This window comes from Saccoglossus kowalevskii, chromosome 14 (assembly GCF_978046115.1).
Source record: "Saccoglossus kowalevskii chromosome 14, keSacKowa6.1, whole genome shotgun sequence".
Taxonomy (NCBI): domain Eukaryota; kingdom Metazoa; phylum Hemichordata; class Enteropneusta; family Harrimaniidae; genus Saccoglossus; species Saccoglossus kowalevskii.
This window is the reverse complement of record NC_140654.1, coordinates 37,154,555-37,166,907: the sequence shown is the minus strand read 5'-3', so window position 1 is coordinate 37,166,907 and position 12,353 is coordinate 37,154,555. Positions and strand designations below refer to the sequence as shown.

General features: G+C 41.6%; 1 protein-coding gene across 2 annotated transcripts in view; it reads left to right on the top strand.

Moving 5' to 3' along the window:
* LOC102810194 (uncharacterized) overlaps nucleotides 1–12,353 on the top strand; it is a 148,714-nt gene that overhangs the window by 100,187 nt on the left and 36,174 nt on the right. For both annotated transcript variants that reach the window (XM_085508192.1, XM_085508191.1), the window contains 2 exons: nucleotides 922–955; nucleotides 1,095–1,224. In XM_085508192.1, coding sequence (XP_085364318.1) covers nucleotides 922–955; nucleotides 1,095–1,224 — 164 coding nt within the window. The remainder of the gene's footprint in view (nucleotides 1–921; nucleotides 956–1,094; nucleotides 1,225–12,353) is intronic.

Here is a 12,353-nt window from a genome sequence, read left to right as displayed (position 1 = left end):
ACTCTACTTTGAATATCATCATTTCACGGTGGATTGTTGATATGGTCGTGGAAGCGTATAACTTAACTGCTAATTCATCGGCTCGTCTGGAACATCACCAGGTGAAGGCACACAAAGTCACGGGGTAGCCAACTCATTGCCTTTGATGTCTGGGGCCTCGCTCGAGCAGGTGCTCCGAGCAGGATTCTGGAGATCTCAGAATTTCTTCATTAACTATTACCTGAGAGACCTCCAAGCGCTGCAGGAGGGTCTCTACAGTTTGGGTCCGGTGGTGATGGGTCAGACAGTGTTCATTGACCCAGCCCTATGCGCGAAAGTGTAGCATGATAGTGTCTTCAGCCGAAACCAGTTTCTTTGCTTGATGCTGCTGGTTTCGTTCGACGCTATTGCACCCCAGCAATACACTGTTTTTGATGCATTAGAATTGTTGGGGCCCTATTTTATTGTTCAGTTGGCCTCCTGAAATTGGGGGGGGGGGCTACTCTCGAGGCATCCGGTCCCTGAAGAGTCGCCCGAGTGGGTGTATCCCGGTACAAGACTCCTTGTTAGTTTGTGTCAAAAATGATACATTTCAGCCGTCGGAGCTTCCCCACCTCCGTTGAGCATGCTACTCTGCCTAACGAGTAATAAATGGAATTTATTATTTCCACAGACTTTCTGGTAGGTGATGTAGTAGACTATTAGGGTGACCACTCAGGAGAGGCCTTTTTTCTATAGGGAATGCTACCCTAGGGTGTTCTTTGTGGACCCGGGTATATTCCCTAATTGTTTCCGTTTGGGGCTGTAATCTGTAGTTACATGTAGGCCTAACAAGTAATAAATGGAATTTATTACTTCCACAACAAACGGGTAAACAAACGGGTTTGTACAACCCTAATAGTTTATTATAATACCACTGATATAAAGCCTACTCTCTTACAGAAATGGTGACAATCTTCAATCTCACAGTAATCTGGTAAGTCAATGGATTATTATGTGACCAAATCATAATGAATGTCTTGTATTGTCAACAAGTGTAAAGTGTTTCCATCATGTATTCAAATCACTGAATGACATAATATTCATTTGTTTTTTTGTATACTTTGTTTCTAAAGAACGAGGATCACATTGCTCATTACAATCGTCCATTGCCATTGTTACCTGAATCAATGTCTGATAAAAAATCTGAACCAATCTATGAGACAATACCAGCTAACAACTGTGAAGAAAGACTTCTTTCTACAGGTGAGTGCACAGTGCTCCCGACAACATATGGGGTACTCCATAATGGGCTGCGACTGATAACTATGGGTATTGCAAAGAGTGCTGCAGCTGACAATTAAGGGTATTGCATAGAATGCTGCAGCTGACAATTAAGGGTATTGCATAGAATGCTGCAGCTGACAATTATGGGTATTGCATAGAGTGCTGCAGCTGACAATTATGGGTATTGCATAGAGTGCTGCAGCTGACAATTATGGGTATTGCATAGAGTGCTGCAGCTGACAACTATGGGTATTGCATAGAGTGCTACAGCTGACAATTATGGGTATTGCATAGAATGCTGCAGCTGACAATTAAGGGTATTTCATAGAGTGCTGCAGCTGACAATTATTGGTATTGCATAGAATTCTGCAGCTGACAATTATGGCTATTGCATAGAGTGCTGCAGCTGACAATTATGGGTATTGCATAGAGTGCTATAGCTGACAATTATTGGTATTGCATAGAATTCTGCAGCTGGCAACATGTAGGGGTATTGCATAGAGTGCTACAGTTGACAATTATGGGTATTGCATAGAGTGCTACAGTTGAAAATTATGGGTATTGCATAGAGTGCTGCAGCTGACAATTATGGGTATTGCATAGAGTGCTGCAGCTGACAATTATGGGTATTGCATAGAGTGCTGCAGCTGACATTTATGCGTATTGCATAGAGTGCTGCAGCTGACATTTATGCGTATTGCATAGAGTGCTACAGCTGACAATTATGGGTATTGTATTGAGTGCTACAGCTGACAATTATTGGTATTGCATAGAATTCTGCAGCTGACAACATATAGGGGCATTGCATGGAGTGCTACAGTTGACAATTAAGGGTATTGCATAGAATGCTGCAGCTGACAATTATGGGTATTGCATAGAATGCTGCAGCTGACAATTATGGGTATTGCATAGAGTGTTACAGCTGACAATTATGGGTATCGTATAGAGTGCTACAGCTGACAATTAAGGGTATTGCATAGAATGCTGCAGCTGACAATTATGGTTATTGCATACAGTGCTGCAGCTGACAATTATTGGTATTACATAGAATTCTGCAGCAGACAATTATGGCTATTGCATAGAGTGCTGCAGCTGACAATTATGGGTATTGCATAGAGTGCTACAGCTGACAATTATGGGTATTGCATAGAATGCTGCAGCTGACAACATATAGGGGTATTGCATAGAGTGCTACAGCTGACAATTATGGGTATTGCATAGAATGCTGCAGCTGACAACATATAGGGGTATTGCATAGAGTGCTACAGCTGACAATTATGGGTATTGCATAGAATGCTGCAGCTGACAACATATAGGGGTATTGCATAGAGTGCTACAGCTGACAATTATGGGTATTGCATAGAATGTTGCAGCTGACAACATATAGGGGTATTGCATAGAGTGCTACAGCTGACAATTATGGGTATTGCATGGAGTGCTACAGCTGACAATTATGGGTATTGCATAGAATTGTGCAGCTGACAACATATAGGGGTATTGCATAGAGTACTACAGCTGACAATTATGGGTAGTGCATAGAATGCTACAGCTGACAATTATGGGTATTGCATAGAATGCTGCAGCTGACAATTATGGGTATTGCATAGAGTGCTGCAGCTGACAATTATGGGTATTGCATAGAGTGCTACAGCTGACAATTATGGGTATTGCATAGAGTGCTACAGCTGACAATTGTGGGTGTCGCATAGAGTGCTGCAGCTGACAACATATTAGGGGTATTGCATAGAGTGTCACAGTTGACAACATATAGGGGTATTGCATAGAGTGCTACAACTGACAATTATGGGTATTGCATAGAAATGTGCAGCTGACAACATATAGGGTTATTGCATAGAGTGCTACAACTGACAATTATGGGTATTGCATGGAGTGCTACAGCTGACAATTATGGGTATTGCATAGAATTGTGCAGCTGACAACATATAGGGGTATTGCATAGAGTACTACAGCTGACAATTATGGGTAGTGCATAGAATGCTACAGCTGACAATTATGGGTATTGCATAGAGTGCTGCAGCTGACAATTATGGGTATTGCATAGAATGCTGCAGCTGACAACATATAGGGGTATTGCATAGAGTACTACAGCTGACAATTATGGGTAGTGCATAGAATGCTACAGCTGACAATTATGGGTATTGCATAAAATGCTGCAGCTGACAATTATGGGTATTGCATAGAGTGCTGCAGCTGACAATTATGGGTATTGCATAGAGTGCTACAGCTAACAATTATGGGTATTGCATAGAGTGTTACAGCTGACAATTATGGGTATTGCATAGAGTGCTGCAGCTGACAATTATGGGTATTGCATAGAATGCTGCAGCTGACAACATATAGGGGTATTGCATAGAGTACTACAGCTGACAATTATGGGTAGTGCATAGAATGCTACAGCTGACAATTATGGGTATTGCATAGAATGCTGCAGCTGACAATTATGGGTATTGCATAGAGTGCTGCAGCTGACAATTATGGGTATTGCATAGAGTGCTACAGCTGACAATTATGGGTATTGCATAGAGTGTTACAGCTGACAATTATGGGTATTGCATAGAGTGCTACAGCTGACAATTAAGGGTATTGCATAGAGTGCTGCAGCTGACAATTATTGGTATTGCATAGAGTGCTACAGTTGACAATTATGGGTATTGCATAGAGTGCTGCAGCTGACAATTATGGGTATTGCATAGAGTGCTACAGCTGACAATTATGGGTATTGCATGGAGTGCTACAGCTGACAATTATGGGTATTGCATTGAATGCTGCAGCTGAAAACATATAGGGGTATTGCATAGAGTACTACAGCTGACAATTATGGGTAGTGCATGGAATGCTACAGCTGACAATTATGGGTATTGCATAGAATGCTGCAGCTGACAATTAAGGGTATTGCATAGAATGCTGCAGCTGACAATTAAGGGTATTGCACAGAATGCTGCAGCTGACAATTAAGGGTATTGCATAGAATGCTGCAGCTGACAATTAAGGGTATTGCACAGAATGCTGCAGCTGACAATTATGGGTATTGCATAGAGTGCTACAGCTGACAATTATGGGTATTGCATAGAATGCTGCAGCTGACAACATATAGGGGTATTGCATAGAGTACTACAGCTGACAATTATGGGTAGTGCATAGAATGCTACAGCTGACAATTATGGGTATTGCATAGAATGCTGCAGCTGACAATTATGGGTATTGCATAGAGTGCTGCAGCTGACAATTATGGGTATTGCATAGAGTGCTACAGCTGACAATTATGGGTATTGCATAGAGTGTTACAGCTGACAATTATGGGTATTGCATAGAGTGCTGCAGCTGACAATTATGGGTATTGCATAGAATGCTGCTGCTGACAACATATAGGGGTATTGCATAGAGTACTACAACTGACAATTATGGGTAGTGCATAGAATGCTACAGCTGACAATTATGGGTATTGCATAGAATGCTGCAGCTGACAATTATGGGTATTGCATAGAGTGCTGCAGCTGACAATTATTGGTATTGCATAGAGTGCTACAGTTGACAATTATGGGTATTGCATAGAGTGCTGCAGCTGACAATTATGGGTATTGCATAGAGTGCTACAGCTGACAATTATGGGTATTGCATGGAGTGCTACAGCTGACAATTATGGGTATTGCATAGAATGCTGCAGCTGACAACATATAGGGGTATTGCATAGAGTACTACAGCTGACAATTATGGGTAGTGCATAGAATGCTACAGCTGACAATTATGGGTATTGCATAGAATGCTGCAGCTGACAATTAAGGGTATTGCATAGAATGCTGCAGCTGACAATTAAGGGTATTGCACAGAATGCTGCAGCTGACAATTATGGGTATTGCATAGAGTGCTACAGCTGACAATTATGGGTATTGCATAGAATGCTGCAGCTGACAACATATAGGGGTATTGCATAGAGTACTACAGCTGACAATTATGGGAAGTGCATAGAATGCTACAGCTGACAATTATGGGTATTGCATAGAATGCTGCAGCTGACAATTATGGGTATTGCATAGAGTGCTGCAGCTGACAATTATGGGTATTGCATAGAGTGCTACAGCTGACAATTATGGGTATTGCATAGAGTGTTACAGCTGACAATTATGGGTATTGCATAGAGTGCTGCAGCTGACAATTATGGGTATTGCATAGAATGCTGCAGCTGACAACATATAGGGGTATTGCATAGAGTACTACAACTGACAATTATGGGTAGTGCATAGAATGCTACAGCTGACAATTATGGGTATTGCATAGAATGCTGCAGCTGACAATTATGGGTATTGCATAGAGTGCTGCAGCTGACAATTATGGGTATTGCATAGAGTGCTACAGCTGACAATTATGGGTATTGCATAGAGTGTTACAGCTGACAATTATGGGTATTGCATAGAGTGATACAGCTGACAATTAAGGGTATTGCATAGAGTGCTGCAGCTGACAATTATTGGTATTGCATAGAGTGCTGCAGTTGACAATTATGGGTATTGCATAGAGTGCTGCAGCTGACAATTATGGGTATTGCATAGAGTGCTACAGCTGACAATTATGGGTATTGCATAGAGTGCTGCAGCTGACAATTATGGGTATTGCATAGAGTGCTACAGCTGACAATTATGGGTAGTGCATAGAATGCTACAGCTGACAATTATGGGTATTGCATAGAGTGCTACAGCTGACAATTGTGGGTGTCGCATAGAGTGCTGCAGCTGACAACATATTAGGGGTATTGCATAGAGTGTCACAGTTGACAACATATAGGGGTATTGCATAGAGTGCTACAACTGACAATTATGGGTATTGCATGGAGTGCTACAGCTAACAATTATGGGTATTGCATAGAATTGTGCAGCTGACAACATATAGGGGTATTGCATAGAGTACTACAGCTGACAATTATGGGTAGTGCATAGAATGCTACAGCTGACAATTATGGGTATTGCATAGAATGCTGCAGCTGACAATTATGGGTATTGCATAGAGTGCTGCAGCTGACAATTATGGGTATTGCATAGAATGCTGCAGCTGACAACATATAGGGGTATTGCATAGAGTACTACAGCTGACAATTATGGGTAGTGCATAGAATGCTACAGCTGACAATTATGGGTATTGCATAAAATGCTGCAGCTGACAATTATGGGTATTGCATAGAGTGCTGCAGCTGACAATTATGGGTATTGCATAGAGTGCTACAGCTAACAATTATGGGTATTGCATAGAGTGTTACAGCTGACAATTATGGGTATTGCATAGAGTGCTGCAGCTGACAATTATGGGTATTGCATAGAATGCTGCAGCTGACAACATATAGGGGTATTGCATAGAGTACTACAGCTGACAATTATGGGTAGTGCATAGAATGCTACAGCTGACAATTATGGGTATTGCATAGAATGCTGCAGCTGACAATTATGGGTATTGCATAGAGTGCTGCAGCTGACAATTATGGGTATTGCATAGAGTGCTACAGCTGACAATTATGGGTATTGCATAGAGTGTTACAGCTGACAATTATGGGTATTGCATAGAGTGCTACAGCTGACAATTAAGGGTATTGCATAGAGTGCTGCAGCTGACAATTATTGGTATTGCATAGAGTGCTACAGTTGACAATTATGGGTATTGCATAGAGTGCTGCAGCTGACAATTATGGGTATTGCATAGAGTGCTACAGCTGACAATTATGGGTATTGCATGGAGTGCTACAGCTGACAATTATGGGTATTGCATAGAATGCTGCAGCTGACAACATATAGGGGTATTGCATAGAGTACTACAGCTGACAATTATGGGTAGTGCATGGAATGCTACAGCTGACAATTATGGGTATTGCATAGAATGCTGCAGCTGACAATTAAGGGTATTGCATAGAATGCTGCAGCTGACAATTAAGGGTATTGCACAGAATGCTGCAGCTGACAATTAAGGGTATTGCATAGAATGCTGCAGCTGACAATTAAGGGTATTGCACAGAATGCTGCAGCTGACAATTATGGGTATTGCATAGAGTGCTACAGCTGACAATTATGGGTATTGCATAGAATGCTGCAGCTGACAACATATAGGGGTATTGCATAGAGTACTACAGCTGACAATTATGGGTAGTGCATAGAATGCTACAGCTGACAATTATGGGTATTGCATAGAATGCTGCAGCTGACAATTATGTGTATTGCATAGAGTGCTGCAGCTGACAATTATGGGTATTGCATAGAGTGCTACAGCTGACAATTATGGGTATTGCATAGAGTGTTACAGCTGACAATTATGGGTATTGCATAGAGTGCTGCAGCTGACAATTATGGGTATTGCATAGAATGCTGCTGCTGACAACATATAGGGGTATTGCATAGAGTACTACAACTGACAATTATGGGTAGTGCATAGAATGCTACAGCTGACAATTATGGGTATTGCATAGAATGCTGCAGCTGACAATTATGGGTATTGCATAGAGTGCTGCAGCTGACAATTATGGGTATTGCATAGAGTGCTACAGCTGACAATTATGGGTATTGCATAGAGTGTTACAGCTGACAATTATGGGTATTGCATAGAGTGCTACAGCTGACAATTAAGGGTATTGCATAGAGTGCTGCAGCTGACAATTATTGGTATTGCATAGAGTGCTACAGTTGACAATTATGGGTATTGCATAGAGTGCTGCAGCTGACAATTATGGGTATTGCATAGAGTGCTACAGCTGACAATTATGGGTATTGCATGGAGTGCTACAGCTGACAATTATGGGTATTGCATAGAATGCTGCAGCTGACAACATATAGGGGTATTGCATAGAGTACTACAGCTGACAATTATGGGTAGTGCATAGAATGCTGCAGCTGACAATTAAGGGTATTGCATAGAATGCTGCAGCTGACAATTAAGGGTATTGCACAGAATGCTGCAGCTGACAATTATGGGTATTGCATAGAGTGCTACAGCTGACAATTATGGGTATTGCATAGAATGCTGCAGCTGACAACATATAGGGGTATTGCATAGAGTACTACAGCTGACAATTATGGGAAGTGCATAGAATGCTACAGCTGACAATTATGGGTATTGCATAGAATGCTGCAGCTGACAATTATGGGTATTGCATAGAGTGCTGCAGCTGACAATTATGGGTATTGCATAGAGTGCTACAGCTGACAATTATGGGTATTGCATAGAGTGTTACAGCTGACAATTATGGGTATTGCATAGAGTGCTGCAGCTGACAATTATGGGTATTGCATAGAATGCTGCAGCTGACAACATATAGGGGTATTGCATAGAGTACTACAACTGACAATTATGGGTAGTGCATAGAATGCTACAGCTGACAATTATGGGTATTGCATAGAATGCTGCAGCTGACAATTATGGGTATTGCATAGAGTGCTGCAGCTGACAATTATGGGTATTGCATAGAGTGCTACAGCTGACAATTATGGATATTGCATAGAGTGTTACAGCTGACAATTATGGGTATTGCATAGAGTGATACAGCTGACAATTAAGGGTATTGCATAGAGTGCTGCAGCTGACAATTATTGGTATTGCATAGAGTGCTGCAGTTGACAATTATGGGTATTGCATAGAGTGCTGCAGCTGACAATTATGGGTATTGCATAGAGTGCTACAGCTGACAATTATGGGTATTGCATAGAGTGCTACAGCTGACAATTATGGGTATTGCATAGAGTGCTGCAGCTGACAATTATGGGTATTGCATAGAGTGCTACAGCTGACAATTATGGGTAGTGCATAGAATGCTACAGCTGACAATTATGGGTATTGCATAGAATGCTGCAGCTGACAATTATGGGTATTGCATAGAGTGCTGCAGCTGACAATTATGGGTATTGCATAGAGTGCTACAGCTGACAATTATGGGTATTGCACAGAGTGTTACAGCTGACAATTATGGGTATTGCATAGAGTGCTGCAGCTGACAATTATGGGTATTGCATAGAATGCTGCAGCTGACAACATATAGGGGTATTGCATAGAGTACTACAGCTGACAATTATGGGTAGTGCATAGAATGCTACAGCTGACAATTATGGGTATTGCATAGAATGCTGCAGCTGACAATTATGGGTATTGCATAGAGTGCTGCAGCTGACAATTATGGGTATTGCATAGAGTGCTACAGCTGACAATTATGGGTATTGCATAGAGTGTTACAGCTGACAATTATGGGTATTCCATAGAGTGCTACAGCTGACAATTAAGGGTATTGCATAGAGTGCTGCAGCTGACAATTATTGGTATTGCATAGAGTGCTACAGTTGACAATTATGGGTATTGCATAGAGTGCTGCAGCTGACAATTATGGGTATTGCATAGAGTGCTACAGCTGACAATTATGGGTATTGCATGGAGTGCTACATCTGACAATTATGGGTATTGCATAGAATGCTGCAGCTGACAACATATAGGGGTATTGCATAGAGTACTACAGCTGGCAATTATGGGTAGTGCATAGAATGCTACAGCTGACAATTATGGGTATTGCATAGAATGCTGCAGCTGACAATTAAGGGTATTGCATAGAATGCTGCAGCTGACAATTAAGGGTATTGCACAGAATGCTGCAGCTGACAATTATGGGTATTGCATAAAGTGCTACAGCTGACAATTATGGGTATTGCATAGAATGCTGCAGCTGACAACATATAGGGGTATTGCATAGAGTACTACAGCTGACAATTATGGGTAGTGCATAGAATGCTACAGCTGACAATTATGGGTATTGCATAGAATGCTGCAGCTGACAATTATGGGTATTGCATAGAGTGCTGCAGCTGACAATTATGGGTATTGCATAGAGTGCTACAGCTGACAATTATGGGTATTGCATAGAGTGCTGCAGCTGACAATTATTGGTATTACATAGAATTCTGCAGCAGACAATTATGGCTATTGCATAGAGTGTTACAGCTGACAATTATGGGTATTGTATAGAGTGCTACAGCTGACAATTAAGGGTATTGCATAGAATGCTGCAGCTGACAATTATGGTTATTGCATAGAGTGCTGCAGCTGACAATTATTGGTATTACATAGAATTCTGCAGCAGACAATTATGGCTATAGCTGACAATTATGGGTATTGCATAGAGTGCTGCAGCTGACAATTATGGGTATTGCATAGAATGCTGCAGCTGACAACATATAGGGGTATTGCATAGAGTACTACAGCTGACAATTATGGGTAGTGCATAGAATGCTACAGCTGACAATTATGGGTATTGCATAGAATGCTGCAGTTGACAATTATGGGTATTGCATAGAGTGCTGCAGCTGACAATTATGGGTATTGCATAGAGTGCTACAGCTGACAATTATGGGTATTGCATAGAGTGTTACAGCTGACAATTATGGGTATTGCATAGAGTGCTACAGCTGACAATTAAGGGTATTGCATAGAGTGCTGCAGCTGACAATTATTGGTATTGCATAGAGTGCTACAGTTGACAATTATGGGTATTGCATAGAGTGCTGCAGCTGACAATTATGGGTATTGCATAGAGTGCTACAGCTGACAATTATGGGTATTGCATGGAGTGCTACAGCTGACAATTATGGGTATTGCATAGAATGCTGCAGCTGACAACATATAGGGGCATTGCATAGAGTACTACACCTGACAATTATGGGTAGTGCATAGAATGCTACAGCTGACAATTATGGGTATTGCATAGAATGCTGCAGCTGACAATTAAGGGTATTGCATAGAATGCTGCAGCTGACAATTAAGGGTATTGCACAGAATGCTGCAGCTGACAATTATGGGTATTGCATCGAGTGCTACAGCTGACAATTATGGGTATTGCATAGAATGCTGCAGCTGACAACATATAGGGGTATTGCATAGAGTACTACAGCTGACAATTATGGGTAGTGCATAGAATGCTACAGCTGACAATTATGGGTATTGCATAGAATGCTGCAGCTGACAATTATGGGTATTGCATAGAGTGCTGCAGCTGACAATTATGGGTATTGCATAGAGTGCTACAGCTGACAATTATGGGTATTGCATAGAGTGTTACGGCTGACAATTATGGGTATTGCATAGAGTGCTGCAGCTGACAATTATGGGTATTGCATAGAATGCTGCAGCTGACAACATATAGGGGTATTGCATAGAATGCTGCAGCTGACAATTATGGGTATTGCACAGAGTGCTGCAGCTGACAATTATGGGTATTGCATAGAGTGCTACAGCTGACAATTATGGGTATTGCATAGAGTGTTACAGCTGACAATTATGGGTATTGCATAGAGTGCTACAGCTGACAATTAAGGGTATTGCATAGAGTGCTGCAGCTGACAATTATGGGTATTGCATAGAGTGCTACAGCTGACAATTATGGGTATTGCATGGAGTGCTACAGCTGACAATTATGGGTATTGCATAGAATGCTGCAGCTGACAACATATAGGGGTATTGCATAGAGTACTACAGCTGACAATTATGGGTAGTGCATAGAATGCTACAGCTGACAATTATGGGTATTGCATAGAATGCTGCAGCTGACAATTATGGGTATTGCATAGAGTGCTGCAGCTGACAATTATGGGTATTGCATAGAGTGCTACAGCTGACAATTATGGGTATTGCATAGAGTGTTACAGCTGACAATTATGGGTATTGCATAGAGTGCTGCAGCTGACAATTATGGGTATTGCATAGAATGCTACAGCTGACAATTATGGGTATTGCATGGAGTGCTACAGCTGACAATTATGGGTATTGCATAGAATGCTGCAGCTGACAACATATAGGGGCATTGCATAGAGTACTACACCTGACAATTATGGGTAGTGCATAGAATGCTACAGCTGACAATTATGGGTATTGCATAGAATGCTGCAGCTGACAATTAAGGGTATTGCATAGAATGCTGCAGCTGACAATTAAGGGTATTGCACAGAATGCTGCAGCTGACAATTATGGGTATTGCATCGAGTGCTACAGCTGACAATTATGGGTATTGCATAGAATGCTGCAGCTGACAACATATAGGGGTATTGCATAGAGTACTACAGCTGACAATTATGGGTAGTGCA